This window comes from Amblyomma americanum, chromosome 2 (genome assembly GCF_052857255.1).
Source record: "Amblyomma americanum isolate KBUSLIRL-KWMA chromosome 2, ASM5285725v1, whole genome shotgun sequence".
Classification (NCBI taxonomy): Eukaryota; Metazoa; Arthropoda; class Arachnida; order Ixodida; family Ixodidae; genus Amblyomma; species Amblyomma americanum.
Window position 1 is genome coordinate 158,261,491 of NC_135498.1, and position 17,241 is coordinate 158,278,731.

Sequence of the window (17,241 nt, forward strand, 5' to 3'; positions counted from 1 at the left end):
TTCCAACATGTGCTACGTTATACAACGAAGCAGTTGAGCTCTGTTCTCCCCGCTCACTGTGTGGCGAAATAGAGCAATGTGCAGGCTCTTTCAGAGAAGGGGAGTCTTATTTAAAAGTAAGATTTGGCGGATGATGATGATGACGATGATGACGGACTTTTATGGCGCAAGGGCATCTGTGGCCAAAGAGCGCCATAGCACACAAGGTATTTTCTTCTACTCAAGGTGGTGTCAAAGATCATTTCCCAAGCATTTCCCCCTAATTAAGCCGAGCGCCAGACCAGGGGAAAGCTTGTACCCATTGTATCACCGGTGGGTACCCGGCGGCACTGGGGATCGAACCCCGCACCTCCCGCATGCAAGGCGGACGAGAGTTTGGTTCATATCAGAAAATTGTTCAGTCATGTTAACATGTACCAAGCGCTATATGCTTTGTCATGTTGACTAGTAACTGCATTATTTCATTTATACTGGTCAACTTCGTAATTGCAGCTCAGCGCCTAGTTGCAATTAGATTTACTGATGGCTGTTAATAACAGTCGGGTTACGTTTTGAACTGCGAAAACATGATGACCTTCGCTCGCTTGTTTAAAACTTCGCGCGTCATTGGCCGCAGGGCACTGCAAGGCCGACCGCTTGAAACATCACTAAGTGGCGCAGGTGTCAGTGAACTTCTCCTTCCTTCCCACCCTACTTGCGTGCTTGTCGCTGCTCAATACGCCAGAGCAGATGGGAAAATGAGGTGCACACGACACGTGCGCCACGCACTGTCATGAACAGGCGGGAGTAGCACGCGCCAAAGTCGGATTATTTTTGAAGCGGGCGAACGCAGCCCAATATTGGTATAGCGACAGCGCTGAAGGCAATCGATTTTCGAACTAGTGAAACGTTATATGACCGTTACTGAAGCCCAAGCCGCAACCCTCTAATTGCAATCATTCGCAGTCAAAGAAGTAACTATTTGAAGTTTGTTAAAACCTCACAATATAAAATTATTTTCTGTTTTCTGATGTCCGCGAACACTAACATCACGATGTCTAAGAACCCATCTATGTTCATAAAGATGCGTATTTTAAAAATTCTAATTCACCTTAATTGAAAGGGTCTGGATATTTGCACACGTGGAAAGGACACAACGTGGAAAGCGCACCAGCCGTTGCAGAAATTTCCGACCGGCGGAGCAACGAAATGACACCGGCCAAAAAAAAAAATACAAGAAAGATATACTCATGACAGCAACGGATTTCTTGCATATTTGTTGGCGATTGGTGCGCGTTCGATGGCACAGAACAATGTGCGTTACGGTCTCAATGTATAGGAACGCTGACCGCAAAAGCATGGCCACTGGCGTCGAAGGAAGACGGTGGTCCTGGCTTGCTAGCAAGAGCCAGAGAACTTTTGCAGCCGCGCAAGGCACACTGTCCTTACTTTCACTGCAGCGGCCTGGGCGCTGTTGAGCCTTGCAACATAGCCTGTGACTTGATTCGTTTCACTGCTAAAAAATCAGTGCACCGACTTATGAGAGATAGATTTTCGTCCGTCGAGCGATATTAAAGGCAGACGTCTCTAATTTATACGTGAACGGCGTCAACACTGACACCTCGCACGCAGACTTGCAGGCCGAGAATAGGTGTTCCGGTTCCTGTGTGATCATTTTTGCTCATTTAAAATTATTGCTGGTGTACTTTAAGAAATAAAGCCTAATGAGAGCGTCGTCAGCTGTTAAGCAAGTAGGGGGTGAAAATCACCAAAGTTGCCCTATGAGGCATTCTTAACGTGTTGTCTTCTTGTACGTGCGCTCATGGACAGTGCCTTTTTTTACTTTTATTATCGCTAGTGTCTTGCTCCCTTCAATTGCCTGGAGGCAAAATTTAATCCCTACATTTACCTTGTTGTATCCATACACCTTCAGATATTCTCGTTTTCAGTATCAAGATAATTAAAAAATAGAAAATTAGTTTCTTTAAAAGGAAATATTTTCCGGTAAGAAAGGTGCCACTGATATTTTGCGGACGGGTCTTAGTTTAAAGTCGAAAAAATTCGCACATTGAATGTAAAAAGTGTTGAATATGCGGAAGAAAATCTTTCGCGAAACTCACTTGACTGAATTTACACGGATGCCATTTTGGGCGAATTCTGGAAAGAGAAAACACGTCATCGAAAATTAGTGATGCGTGACCAACAAGGTGTGTTATAACCATGAGCTCTTATTTTCAATCTTTCTAATCACTCTTGTTTGATGTATTAGCTTATAAAATGCATTTATGGCCAGTTCTTATAATAACGGTGCTTAAAACCATACACAATTATAGCTTAATAAACCCCGCTCAGCGCCGCCATTGCACAATTACCCAAACGTGCTCAATACTCCTGTATTTTCCCGATTTCATCTAGATATCAGTAGGGAACGACAGTCAATGACGGTGGAAAGGGAAGCGTAAAATGACAGAAACGAGGTAAGAAAACTTTTCTTCATCTCGCCTCTTCAAAGTTTCCGAAAAATATTAGAGTTATAACAGAGGACCACCTTATGCTAAGCGTCAAGTAATCAACCTTTAAGCTCTTATTCACTACCTTCTCAAGAGTGGGAGGAAAAACTCGTACTTCTGCTAAAGTGTTACGGAAGAGCCGACGGTCCGGGGCCAACTCGGTGCCTCATTCACGGCAGTCACCCCTGAAAAAGTGTCGCGTTGGCACCAACATCTAAGTTCTTCCACGACACTGTAGTCGGAATATCATAGTTTTTCTAATTCATCTCCCGGCCAGAAAGCTTTCTGCCATATTGTTCCCGTTCTGGTTTTTCAATGTCAACCTTTTAGACTTTCCTTGTTAATACATTGCTGTTGGTTAGGGTACAGCTTTCTCGCAAACTTTGGTCTAGCAGTCACCTGACGTAGAACGTTTACGGCTTTCTCCTTTTCTTTCGGCGAAGAAAACAGCTCCGCTCGTTGACTCGCATGCATGTTTCCAAGGTGCTATGCAAGTAATAAAACCTTTTCCATAAAACCCTTCAGAAAAACAGCTGCGTAAGCATGCCCTCTTGGGAAAGTAATAAAAAAAAACGGGGTTTGCTTCTTAGCCCTGCAGGGAAGCACTACTCTTTAGGACGGGCCACAAACAGGCACCCAAAGACAACTCTTTGAGGGCAGTTACAAAGCGGCTTTAATACGTGCACCATAACCCAAGATGGAGTCCAGAACGTCCTAGCGCGCGCCCTCGGGAGTACACTACGAGCTGTCTTCCTCTTCGAAAGCTTATCATTGGAGACGATGAGCAGGATTTAACTCTAATGGGGAACCTGCGATGCAAGTAGCACTGCAATTGTTCCATTCGGTGACTCAAAACTACTTTTGTCAGCCGCTTGGGCCGCTGCAAACGCGACAACACATTCTGCGCGATTAGATGCCCGCGTTTGGCTTACAGCATTCATTGCCTATCTTCTCTTGGCGTAGCCCAGATAGATGATGCACGGCACGTGCGCCTTCGACAGAGCGCGGAGGCTCACGCCATTAAGCGCCTGAAGGTGGCGCAGAAAAATAGTAATAGTACTACCCAAAACTGCTTGCTCTCCTCGCTAGGCAGTGTGTTATGGCGCTGCAATCGGCACCGCAAACTTCAGCGCAAGTTCTCCACAGCAACCTTTAGGCTCCAAATCAGTGTAAGGTAAGAAGGACCTTCGTCCTTACCTTTGATGACCTAGTTTTTAGGGGTGCCATATGCAATCTGCGTCAAGCCTGATATGCAAACCCTACTCCCTAGTTGATCTTTTGCAAAGGTGGTCCCTAAACGTCGAACGCACTAAAGTTGCCGCGTTCTCTCGTCACACTACAGAAAGTTTGTAATGGGTTAATAATTGTGCATGCAGTGAAATATTCAAGCTAATTGTCTATTCAAGCATAATGTCTGCCGTGAATAAAGATCTCAACTGTTAGCCAGCGCCGTGTTTGTCTCGCCTTGTTTTCTGCTGTCTGAATTTTTCGCGCTGTTTAAACATGAGTTCAAATTTACTTTTAACAGCTTATTATTTTCATTAAGTATTATTCCTCCATTTCTAGCCCCGGGTCAAGGTTCCACTTTTGATACTCGTCCGAGAATGGTGCATAGCCAATGCAACACCTTTTGAATCAGTGGAAGTAGAGGGTTCGTAATTTCTTGTCCCAACAATGGACAAAACAATCGACTCATTCTGCATACTCAGCCCATTTTATGGCACCACACAAGGAAGGAAACTTGACCATGAGGTCTGCAGATACTGAGCAATTCCGCTGTTATCACGAACGTGACAATGTTATGTTAACACGAACCTAATAAAATACAGTTTTACAAGTTCAAGTAACTAACTCAGGCGGGAATTCTTCACAAGGTTGGCCAGTATACTGTATGTCTATGGTTTTGCAATTAAGGAGTGCCCGAAAGAGGCAGCAAATTTACAAAATCTATGGGCGTTGGCCAGAGTGCAGCGCAACGCACAGTTCTTTATCAAAAGGCTGGGAATGTTTTGCACAGTGCAAAACCATCATATATCGGCACATTTTCAGAAAAATCACGCCCAACCAAACTGTGAACTTACCTAGTGCAGTTGCTCGGGTTAGTTGATCTACACCGGCTTTACTGATGCCCGACAGAGGAACCGCTTGCTCCTGTTGCCAACATGAAAAGCAGATATGCATGGTTGTTACTGCATTAGAACAAACATTAGAAGGTGAGAAACTGCACAGCTTGAAATATGCCACTATCAATTCTCACATAAAGTTGTGGGGAACAGCCAATTCCCACAGCTAGATTAATGCAAAAATAAATGTCACGGACGCTCTACTAAATTCTTCAAGATAATTTGTGATGTTTGCGACGCAATTGATTTGTATATGGAAACTCAAACTGTAAGAAGCTGGTTTACTGATTAGAACGCAAGCTGTCGAAATTTCTAGCGGCTAGTAGTAACTCAGTCTTCATTTCGGCAGTGTCCGTTTGAACATCCTCGGCTGTCGTAATGAATTTGTTCGTTGCCCTTAAGGATGGTCGCTTCAGTTGCCTTCGCCACGCATACGCTGCCCTGTTTGTCTCATTAGGCAGTGGCATTCCACTCTTACTGCCTTGGCATACGAAGTTCGCCTAAATTTTCTCATGGAAAGAAGTGTACTGACAAGCACTCTGGCTTGAGCTTTCGTCTTGAATAAAGATTTCATGAACAGGTGACGCAGTGGATTCGAAAAGAAGGCAGGCACAGCAGGGAGCGCCAAGTGGTCAGATGGAATGAGATTAGGAATTTGAGGGGTTAGCGTGGCTGCAGCTAGCGTATGGCGCCATGGTTAAGAAGAGATGTGGGAGAGATATTGTTACTGGATCGGACGTCGCTACGTCAATGATGATGATGATCAAGTGAATATTTCCATTCTGTGTAGCCATGGTAATGCTGGCCTGCAAATTGAAATTTAAATCGTGTACTTTCATTCGCAAAGTGATAACCATGTCCTGGGCACTTAGCGCTTGAATCAGGCTAGAGGTTGATCGAAATTGGCGTCCGTATTCACCAGCCAACCGAGATACTTAAGGAGGATTATTTTAATAATATTAATTGGTTTTGGTGGAAAGGAAATGGTGCAGTATCTTTCTCATATATCGTTGGACGCCTGAACCGCGCCGTAAGGAAAGGGATAAGTTTAATCAGCTCCCGATTTTCAGTATCTCACAGAGGTCTCTGTTTTTTGGCTTTTCCTGCATATGTGCGTCTATATCTGGGGATAATCCTGCAAAGGCTCTGAGGGAGGACCGCTGTCCAATCGAAATTAATTTCTTCTACGAAGGGCATCGTCCAACTGAAATTAATTTCTTCGACGAAGGGGTTCATGGATTCACGGATAGCATTCATGGATGTTCATGACGTCTAGCACGATCACAGTTCGCGCACAAAGTGTACTGCGACAAGCTCTTTAGCAGAGGCCGAGTAAAAGCTGGGACATTTGGAATATATCTAGAAACTTCAGCCATTGAGTACAGAGTGTGTACTGAGGCAGCCGTAGAATCCGGAGTGTGGATCTCTGTGGTGGAGGAGCAGCACATTTAGGGAACAGCACGTCGAAAAGATGCCGCGGCTAGGTTCTTTTGTTGAGCGTTGCAAGCGTAGCTCAAGCGCACCCGTTTCGCTCCAATCTTTCTAATTCGCGTTCCAGGAGGGCAACGGCTGCTTGCGCGTGTCCCATGCATACCGCATAAAAATATGAACAGAACTTCAGCAACGAAAGTCGCTGAGCCAGCTAGTCGATAGCCGGCTGACACTGAAAGAACCAGCGGAAAGACAGAGGACACTATTTAAAAACTGCAGATATACAAGCTGGGGTACGTGTGCTTCTTTTACGTGTTGTCCTGCGTCTTCATTCAGGTTGTTAGCCCGGCGTTATATAGTGATGGATTTGTATTATTTCTTACTTTTTCAGCCGTGCACGCGTTAAGCCCAGAATGCTATGTGCAGCCCTTCGTCGAAATAAATTATTTTCGGTTGGATTATGCACTTCGTAGAATTTAATTTCGGCTGATTTGCAGTCCTCCTTCACAGCCTTCCCAGGACATGTTTGAAGAGACTGGTGCAAAGGGAAAAGAGCCCATGGAGTACATTTTGTCCTTTTGTAATCGCAAACGCGCTCTCCTACACATGCGAAAATTTACAAGAGCACAGTAAACTGGGTTGTAACCTTTTGGCCTTTATTTGCTTCAGTCATGAACTGAATTATCAGGTGACAACATTAGCATCGAAATGTAAGGCCTGATGGATATGTTGAACCAAAAAAAAAAATTAATACTGTCAAACTAGAAGAGTGTGGAAGGCGATCTGGTTGATTATTGTTATTATTTGAGAAAAAATAATGCGAGCACAGCTTCTTGTGGCTACATATGAGGAAAACCACAAAACCTAAATGAGTGCATTTTTTACTTACCGGTCTCATTGTCGATACGCTGGAGACGTAGACGATGCTTCCTTTATGGGAATAAGAGCGAAAACAGTGTCTTTATATTCGAGAGTGGCAGAAAGTTCGACCATGACTAAAATTTTCAACCATGTACTCGAAGAGGCTGGTGCAAAGGGAAAAGAGAGCACGGTGTATATTTTGCTCTTAAATAATAGCAAACGTGCTCTCTTACACCTATGAAAATTTTCAAGAAGAACGCAGTAAACAGGATTGTACATTTTTGGCCTTTATTTGCTTCAGTCATGGACTGAATTATTAAGATGACTTTTTTATTTGCAATTAGTGGTCAGAAAATGGTGCTCGCTATTGTCTAAACCATTACGTCGATGTTACAGATATTTTGCAGGTAAACCATATAATCAATGGAAGTGATGCAGATGCGGGTAGGTTCTCTCAAGTTAAGAAAATTCCCGTGCAGTAAAAGGACCAAGTTACCCACTGATGCGTGCAAAAACCATTCAGACTCGAAGCACTGAGAGCATTACATTGACACAAGAGCCATTAGTCGCGCAGCGCTAAGTGAAACTATTGGTGATACACACTAAAATATCTTGTCTCCTCATCGCTAACAACACCATCACGACACCCAGCTACCAGAGGTACTGATGCCTTCTTAGAATTACCGCAGTGAGTAGACGCGGTCCGCATTGTGCGTGCTGCATATCGCAAGAGTTCTTCATGTAATCTCTCAAAGCACTTATTTTGCGCCAGCCCAGGCACCCTGCCCGAGGACATTCCCGAACCCTACCACTCTTATGAAACAAGGACGCCCTACACTGCGTCGTCCTCCGTCTACCACTGCCTGCGTTACACATCAGGCCGTCCACCATCGTTCTTGCTCATGCCCTATGATCTCCAGATCCATTCTTCCAAAATATGTCAAGCCTTATTGATAAACTGCCGCTTGTTCTTAATTAAACGTTGCCCTATTTGTGTCGTTCATCTTACCTCTAGGCAGAATTATTTGAGCTAACGCCATAACTCGCCAAAAATTTTTCGAAGTCTGCGCAGTGTTAACGCGCAGATATAAGGCAAAGCTGTTGTCTGCAGCGCGATAGATATTCTCTTTGCTGTATCTTACTGGTGTCTGCTTCTCTACGATCTGCAAATTTTCTAAAATCATTTCAATGGTTAATCGGAAAGCTATTCTTTCTTTCTGGCAGCGGTAAAAAAGCGGCATAAACCGAAATATGATGCATAAGGCCCTCACCCTTCGTTTTCTTCAGGTACGGTAGGACCTCCTGGGTGATATTGAAGGCTGCTCGCAGGTTCGTGTTGAGAGCGTCATCATATTCGTCCAGCGGAATGCTACCAATTGGTCCGATTGGAGCCACGCCAGCATTGCTAACCTGCAGAGAATCCGCAGAAAAACGCCAGTGTTTATCACAACTATTGAGCTGTGTTGCAAAAAAAAGCGGCGCCTAGCTACGCACCGGAGCATAAATCATAAGCTCATGAACTCTAGGAATGCATCTATGACCTTCCACGCAAAAGTTTACCAGAAAGTAGTCTCCGTATTCCATGCTCCCCTGATAAAAAATCCAAGTTTGCAGCTGATAAAAAATTTATACATTAGCAGCGAAATGCGTGAGATGTAATTTATGCTCGAGAACTACCCCTAAAGGTCATAATATATCTTACCGTCAATATTTAGTAAGATAACCTGGTCCAGCTAGTTTCCGTTGCGCCCCACAGCGGACCATTCCTTCTGACTAGTTTCATTTGGCTTATTGCCTAAAACATTGCTTGCAGAACCTAGCAACTAGTGAGTGCATCTTTGGAGCCATTGTTTCGAACGCTCTAATTTGTCTTCAGCTGGTTTGCCGTGAGATAGCAACAATTTGCCTGACAAGGCCCTGTATGAATGACATTTATTAACATTGCGGTGTCTATTTTTTACCAACAGTTTGCTTAGCACGGTCTCTCCACCTCCTGAACTGTACTCTTGTTGAACGTTTTTCCGTGCCTACAAAATAGCTTTCAGCTCATAGTAGCTAGTGCGTGCATATTTGGAGCCAGTGTTTTGATCACGCTAATTTATTCGTTTTAACTGGTTTGCGGTGACATAGCAACAATTTGACTGACAAAGTCCTGTATGAACGCCTGGAAAACAATGACAATTAGTAATGTTGTGGTGTCTATTTTTTACCAGATGTTTGTTTAGCATGGTCTGTCCACCTCCCGCACTATACTCATCTTGAATATTTTGCCAAGACGAATATTCCTGTGTAACTTTTTGCAAGTGATGACAGGACTGAGAGCTTCCACTGCGAAAAATATGTCACTGGCGCACGAACTGAGCTGTAATCACAAAATACGACCAAAATTTATCCCAAAAATGCCCTGATTACAAGATTAAATACGAAAGAAGCATTGACCAAGGAATAACTTCGAGCGATAAGAGCGATAATAAAAAAAGTAGCTGTGGCACAACTGAGCTGAGGCAGGATATACAGAATGAAAGCTCAGTTAAGCATGGTTAGACACTGTTTAGATTTGGTTCATCTTAATTGTTTGAAGACTTCAGCGAGGGAAAACCACGTGATGCATCACGTGCCACAAGTGCAAGCGCCAGCGTCCAGAGTGGTGGTCGGCGCAGTGGCGGACGTGACTGCCAAGCGCAAGAGTGAAGCACGTGACACATTGCATACCACCACTCGAGAAGAGGAGCAGCGGACATGACTGCCAGGCTCGCAGCTGTGGCGACGAAGATGATGATGAAGATCGAGGCACCTACCCCGCGCGATTTTGTACATGCGGCGCGTCTCCCGTTAGAGGTCGAATCTAAGAGCCAGATGACCTTCAGGCTCAGCATGGGAGGAGCCGCGCTCTTGGCTCTGAGAATCAACTTGAACGATATTGTCACCGACAAACGTAGGGCGACACAAAAGGGGCTTTTAATCGGATGGCCAAGAAGACCAGCAGCGCGTCCGAGCGGGAACGTCGTCTTCCTGGATCCCACACGAGCCCAAACATGCCATTCAGCCGCATGGCGGCGCTCGCAGAATGTGAGCAGTGTAGTGCTGCCCCCCTCCTTTCAAGAGGCATCGCCTCGATGCCTCCGGCAAGGGGGAAAACGGTTTGGAGGCACCGAAAGTGCGAAGGCGCGTGTGGCGTCGGCCCTGAATGTGAACCCCGGCAATGGCTAACGGGCGTAATAAGGCTTCGTGCGGGACACGTGGACGACTTTAGACTTGGGTGGTCGAGAAGAGCGGACAACTCCTTGCGGGAACACTTCATAGTTCACATCGCTGAGTTGACGTACCACCTCGTAGGGGCCGAAGTAGCGGCACAGGAGCTTTTCAGAGCGCCCGCGATAACGTATAGAGCTCCATACCCAGACGTGCTCGCCGGGTTTGTAAATCACCTCCCTGTGGCGGAGGTTGTAACGCCGGGCGTCAGTTGTCTGCTGGTGGTGATCCCGTTGTCTTGCACGGTGGCGAGCGGCTTCTACATCACGAACGAATTGGTCAGCGCCTGTGACAGACGAGGGGGCACAATCCGGGAGCAGCATGGCGTCCAGCATGGTCAGGGCGTCCCCGCCATACACCAAATAGAAGGGAGTGAAGCGCATCGTTTTTTGGAAGGCGGTGTTATACGCAAACCTGATGTAAGGGAGTATTTCGTCCCAGTTGCGATGGTCAGCGTCGACATACAAATACATCTTATCTGCAATGGTCTTGTACGGCCTCTCAGTCAGTCCATTCGTTTGAGGATGGTAAGCAGTCGTTTTTCTATGACTGGTGCCACTGAGACGCAGGACCTCATGCGTGAGAGCCGACGTAAACGCGGCTCCCCGGTCAGTTAATACAAGCGCGGGGGCACCGTGGCGAAGCACGATGTGGTGAACAAAGAACAGTGCAATTTCAGCCGCGGTGCCACGGGGAAGAGCCTTGGTTTCACAGTAGCGGCTGAGGTAGTTCGTTGCAACAACAATATACCGGTTACCCATGGAGGACGCTGGGAATGGGTCCAGTAAGTCCATGCCGACTTGCTGAAATGGGATTCGCGGTGGATCAATTGCCTACAGAATGCCAGACGGTTTTTTCGGTGGTATCTTCCGTCGTTTACATTCACGACAGGTTCTAACGTAGCGTTGGACGACCGCAGCAAGCCGATGCCAGTAGTACTTGTGGCAGAGGCATCCCAATGTTCTGTAAAAACCGAGGTGGCCAGGTGAAAGGCCGTCGTCGCATGAAGCGTGAACTTCCTGACGAAGCGCGTTCGGGACAACGAGGAGATACGCAGTGTCGGTCGGGCCGTAGTTTTTCTTGTAGAGGACTTCATCTCTTAAGCAAAACGACGAAAGTCCGCGCGAGAAGAGTCTGGGCGGAGACGGAGCGGTTCCTTCGAGGTACTCGATTCGAGGCAGCAGTTCGGAGTCGGCCCTCTGGTGGTGGGCATTGTCGGACGTGGTGACAACGCCGACGAAAGCAGAATCGTCGTCGTCCTTATCTGGTGGTCACGGAAGAGGAGCTCGGGAGAGACAGTCTTCATCGCTGTGTTGCTAACCCGTCTTATACACGATGGTGACGTCGAACTCTTGCAACGGAAGGCTCCACCATGCAAGTTGCCCGATTGATATTTCAGGTTCGCAAGCCAACACAAGAAGTGATGATCGCTGACGACTCGAAACGGGCGGCCGTACAGGTACGGCAGGAATTTTGTATTTTCCCACACAACAGCGAGACACTCCTTTTCCGTGGTGGTATAATTCATTTCGGCACGGGACAAAGTGCGGCTTGCGTATGCGAGCACGCGTTCCACATCGTCTTGCCACTGCACAATCACCGCACCGAGGCCAACATTGATGGCATCTGTGCGCAGTTCCGTGTCGGCTCCCTCGTCGAAGTGTCCAATTACAGGCGTAGATTGGAGGCGGGCCTTAAATTCTGTGAAAGCTGTTTCGTGATCCTGGCCCCAGAAGAAGGTAGTCTTTTGTCAGGCGAGTCAACGGCTCTGCGAGCTTGGAGAAGTTTTGAACGAACCTCCGGCAATAGGCGCAAAGCCCCAGAAAACGCTGCAAGCTTCGTTTATCTGTTGGTTGAGGAAGTGCAGCAACGGCGGCCGTCTTTTCTGGGTCGGGGCTGACGCCCTGAGCGCTCACAATATGGCCAAGAAACTTGAGCTCCCTAAATACGAAGTGGCCTTTTCAGGCTTGAGAGACAGACCTGCGGAACGAATGGCCTCGAAAACAGCACGCAAACGTTTCAGGTGCTCCTCTAACGTGTCGGAGAAAATCACGAAGTCGTCGAGATACACAAGGCAGGACTGCCACTTCAGGTCAGTTAATACAGTGTCCATCATACGTTGGAACGTCGCGGGGGCTGAACACAAGCCGAAAGGAAGCACCTTAAATTCGTACAATCCGTCAGGAGTAACGAAAGCGGTTTTTTTCTCGGTCACGTTCGTCGACCTCGATTTTCCAATAACCGCTACGCAGGTCGAGTGATGAAAAATAGGTAGCATGGCGGAGGCGGTCTAATGTGTCATCAATGCGCGGCAGTGGATTTGGTAACGCTGTTGAGACGTCTATAATCTACGCAGAACCGTAGGCTGCCGTCTTTCTTTGCGACGAGAACAACAGGTGCCACGCCCTGGGGCTCGTCGATGGTTGTATGGCGTCGTCGCGCAGCATTTCGCCAACTTGGCGGCGGATGGCGTCACGTTCCTTCGACGAAACACGATAAAAACGCTGGCATAGCGGTCTCTGGTCACTATCGACGATAATGCGGTGCTTTGTTATTGGCGTCTGATGAGCCTTGGAGGTCGACGAAAAACAGTCGCGGAAAAAGTCAATAATGTTTTCCACGCAGCGTTTGTGATTGGTCAGAAGATCAAAATTCAAGTCGGTCTTAATGGCTGTTGCCGTGTCCCGTTCCGCTGCTCCTGGGTCTGTTGTGGATAAGGCACATTGGCTGGCATGCTCGCCAAGTTCCTCAAAATGAACAATCACGGGGTTTTCGTCAAGTGCGTGGGTTCGCAACTAAAGTTGGTCACTTAGAGCTCGGTACGCGCGTGAACAAGGTCTTCAAGGGCGCGAGCAACGCAAACTTGCCGAGACAGTAGCAGCGACATGTTCGCTTCGGCAATGCCCCGAGTAACGACGCTGGTATCCCACCGGACTGTGACAAACATGATTGTTCTCGGCGGTATCGTTGTGTGGTCGTCAGAGATGCGTTGTGCAGCCCTGTGCGGCTAGGGGTCGGTATCAACGGCCCCCTGTGCCAAAAACGATAACAATTGTTCATGCAGGTTGATGACCGCCCCATAATCTTTAAGGAAGTTCATGCCGAGAATCATGTCTTGGAGCACTCTCGTAGCACGGAAAGTTGCACTGCGGATCTTTATACGGCAGGTGCATACGCCAACCGGCTTTACCACATGGCAACCAGCTGTGCGTATCTGCGGCCCATGCCAAGGTTTTAGAACCTTTCTGAGGGTCGTGGCTAGGTGGCTGCTCTTGACAGAAAAGTCGGCTCCGGTATCCACGAGTGCTCACACGTCATAGCCATCGGCGACAACAAGAATTTCGGCGGCGGAAACCATTCTTTGACAACTTGTCGGTTAGGTCTTTGGTGCCGTCGTCGATGTGGTCGTCGCTGAGGTCGTCCACGCGGTCGCCGGTGGTGTCGGCGGTGAGATCGTCTTTGAGGACTGCGGTGAGATCGTCTTAAAGGTCGGCGGGTGTGGTCGTCGGCGTTCGGGCCGTCGCATAGTCGGCAGATGGAGGCTGTTCACTCTTTTCGGCAGCGGCGGTCCTACCCCCGGAGGACGCCGTCTTCAGTTTTCCCAGTGGGGGGACGTGTCTCTGAATTGGCCAGAGAATGATGCTTGAATGGGTGAAGGAACCCGTCTTGGAGACGGCGACATAGACTGACGTCGCGGAGGCGTTGAGGGCAGCACATGATCGGCCAGGTACTGTTCTATGTCTCGCAGTCTCTCACCATAGCGCGGTCGAGGCGGGCTCGGCGGAAATCCTCTGAATCCCATCCTCCCGTACGGGCAGTTGCGGAGGACATGACCGGGCTCCCCGCAGTGGTAGCATAGTGGCCGGTTGTTGGGTGTGCGCCACACGTCTGCTTTTCGAACAGGGCGCGGGTCACGCAGCTCGACGGTGGGAAGATACCCCTGCGTTGGTTCGGCAGCAGGGCGGAATGCATGTGGCACTGGCGCAGGTCTCCGCAGGGCTTCAGTGTAGCACATGATGTTCGGCTCCGGCTGCGGTGTCCGTAGGGCTTCGCTGTAGCTCACGATGTACGGCTGCGGCTGTGGTGCCAGTGGTGGCTGTACCGCTCGCCGAATTTCGTCATGGACGGCATCGGTTACAGCCGCAACACTGGCAGCTGGAGCATCTAAGCGGAGGTTGCGCAGTTCTTCGCGAACCACACTGCGCACAAGCTCCCGAAGAGCCTCGTCTCCGGCGACTGGCATTGACGCACAATAGTTGGTGGCCGCAACACTTCCCTGAAGACCGTACTGCGCACTGCGTTCCTGCAAGGAACGCTTCTTTGGCGAAGTCAGCGACGGTTCTTGAAGGTCCCGTACGAGGCCAGCGAAGAGCTGCTCCTTCACACCACGCATGAGGTGGCGCACCTTCATAGCCTCCGGCATGGCATGGTCAGCCCGATTGAGGAGGCGGTTCAGGTCCTCTATAAACATGGCAACGGTCTCGTTGGACTGCTGCGACCAGGAGCGAAGGGCGATTTCGGCATTTTCTTTCGCTCGCTCGAACTGAATGTCTCGAGCAACTAACGGTGAAAAGCTGCCCAGGTGGAGAAGGACGCCTCGTGGTTCTCTAACCACGTTTTCGCCGAGTCCTGCAGTGCGAAATACACATTCATCAGCTTCCGCGCGTCGTCCCATTGATTGAATGCGGCTACACGGTCAAAACTGGCCAACCAATCTTCTACAACCTCGAACCGGTCGCCGTGGAAGGATGGTGGTAACCGAGGTGCGAGAAGCACGACCAGCGGGGCACTGCCTGAGTACTGACCTGTCTGGCTGCCAGTGGTGGAAGTCATAGCTCGCACAGGCCTTGTCAGTGGCTCAACCTCGCGCTGCAGGCCTCGCAGGCGACGGCTCGCTTTGTGGACAGGTGTGGCGTACGCGCGTCGGGGAGAAGCGTAAAAGATATCGTAGAGGTCAGCGTACATGGGATGATACCAGCACGGATCCACCAAAATATTACCGACAAACGTAGGGCGACACAAAAGGGGCTTTTAATCGGATGGCCAAGAAGGAAGAAAGGAAGGAAGGCCTCAGACGTTGCTGGCACATACCCACTACGGGGAGTGGCCAAGACACAGGCGGTTAATTACTGGATACAGGAACGTTTTGACGGGAAAAGGAGTGGTAAAAGTATGTATTCTGAGAGATTGGAAGAAGGAAGGAAAGGGGTCCAGTTAACATGGAGTTCAAAGACGGGACAATCGCTTAATGTGCATAATAGTACACAATGCCTGTAATGTTGCAATGTCGTACTGACTGAGGGCAGGCATAAATAAATAAATTTCCATAGGTGATTACGACAAATTTTAGCACCAAGCGCGCGTCCAAGCGGGAACGTCGTCTTCCTCGCTCCCACACGATCCCAGACATGCCGCTCGGCCGCATGGCGCAGCTCGCAGAATGTGAGCAGTGTGACAATATGCGAGTTCATGTTTCAGGTCGAGGGGAGAAATGTGCCTGAGGAAATTATTGGGACTTTGTTTAACGAAAATATCACAAACAAGATTAAAAACATTTAGCCTGCTGTGACATGCGGAGTATTTTCTGTTATGTGCCACCCAACCTTCTTGCGCAGGAAATCAATGCTAATGCTATTCCTGACTGAAAATATCTTGCGGCACGAAAGCAATGAGTAGTAATTGAAGAAATTCCTTATTGATGGCAAACGTGCGTTCAATTGCGTTCTGATAAATAGGGCTCTGAAGCAAACCCACAACTCGAGCAAGCAACATAGGTGGGCCACCTAGGCCACGTCACCTTGTGACGTCATCACAGCCTACCCATTGGATAGTGAACTGACCACCGTGGCAGGTGGCTGTTAAATTAACTATTGATCGCGACAGGTTTGCTCGGCAAGACCAACTTGAGTCGCACTAGCCCCACCGGGTGCAGCGCCTGCCATTGAAAAGCAGTGGAGCATCCCTTAACCGCTGCACCATCGCGGAGGGAGTGGTGTGAGGACTCCCAGAGACCTATGAACGTTAAGATGAGCACGATCAACTGTGCATATATGGGCAATAACTAATTAACGCTGTCGCGTCATATCCTTAAAGCGGAGTTTAAGTGTACCCTTGAATTCTTTCATCAATTCTCGTTTTCTGTCCCGATATGTGTGAAAGTGAAAAATTTGTACATTAAGCTAAGACACACGTTATTTTTCGACTTCAGGAAGACCTTTGATTCTTTACCTAATTTATTGCTACTAGACAAGTTATCTTTCAGTAAGCAAAGCTATTGTAAACGCTCTTGGTTATAGCGTACTGTGTTATGGCATAACGATTTGTGGTCACTGTGCAGTTCGCTAAAAGTACAGGATCAACTCTCTCCTATGATCTTTGTTAAAAAATATTGGCTACGATTTAGGCCTTCACCCCAATTCTGATGTCTTTAAGGTATTTTCGCTACCTGATTTTGAACACGTTTTGATGGAAACGATTCTCTTGAAACATTTTTGGTTTAGTGACTATAAGTTTCCGTATGTTCCCGCACGGTCACTTCGACCGAAGGAACTTTTTTGTATTCCCCAACGGTCTACAAAATATGGAGAGCGAGTAAGAGATTATTACGTTCCCTTTTACTTTAATAGGTTACCTCTAAGTGTTCGCTGTGCAAAAACTAAATATAAAATAAAAAAGATGCTGCGATCCACTAATTAGTGGGTTGACGACGCTGTACACATATGCTTTACCACCTGCCAAGTAAATCTTGTGATTTTATTGGTTACCGCTGTAGTTTTTGCACTTATCTGAGGTATTATCATGCTATTTTGGTTTTCCTTCGAAATTTATTCTGATGAGTTTTTTTTTTAATGTAACATAGGTTTTCTGACTATTTTTATTTCGCGACTGTACTAAATTGATGTTCCGTAATTTTTAATGTGCCTTTATGCCTGTGTGTATGTCTGCGCGGTTTCGCTGCCTGTCGGGCTCAGCACACTCAAGCCCTATTAGGTTTTGGCAGGGCGGATTTTTGTACATTTTTTAAAATATTTGGCGCAATAATGTATTATTATAATTATTATCTCACGCTGGTCTCCCTCCCCCTG

At 47.7% G+C, this 17,241-nt stretch overlaps 1 protein-coding gene across 1 annotated transcript in view; it reads right to left on the bottom strand.

Annotated features, from left to right (window-relative positions):
- LOC144121921 (sedoheptulokinase-like) overlaps window positions 1-17,241 on the bottom strand; it is a 344,102-nt gene that overhangs the window by 10,671 nt on the left and 316,190 nt on the right. Inside the window, exons 6-9 of the mRNA XM_077655360.1 lie at window positions 8,176-8,314; window positions 6,933-6,973; window positions 4,571-4,640; window positions 2,100-2,136 (exon numbers count right to left, since the gene is read on the bottom strand). Coding sequence (XP_077511486.1) covers window positions 2,100-2,136; window positions 4,571-4,640; window positions 6,933-6,973; window positions 8,176-8,314 — 287 coding nt within the window. The remainder of the gene's footprint in view (window positions 1-2,099; window positions 2,137-4,570; window positions 4,641-6,932; window positions 6,974-8,175; window positions 8,315-17,241) is intronic.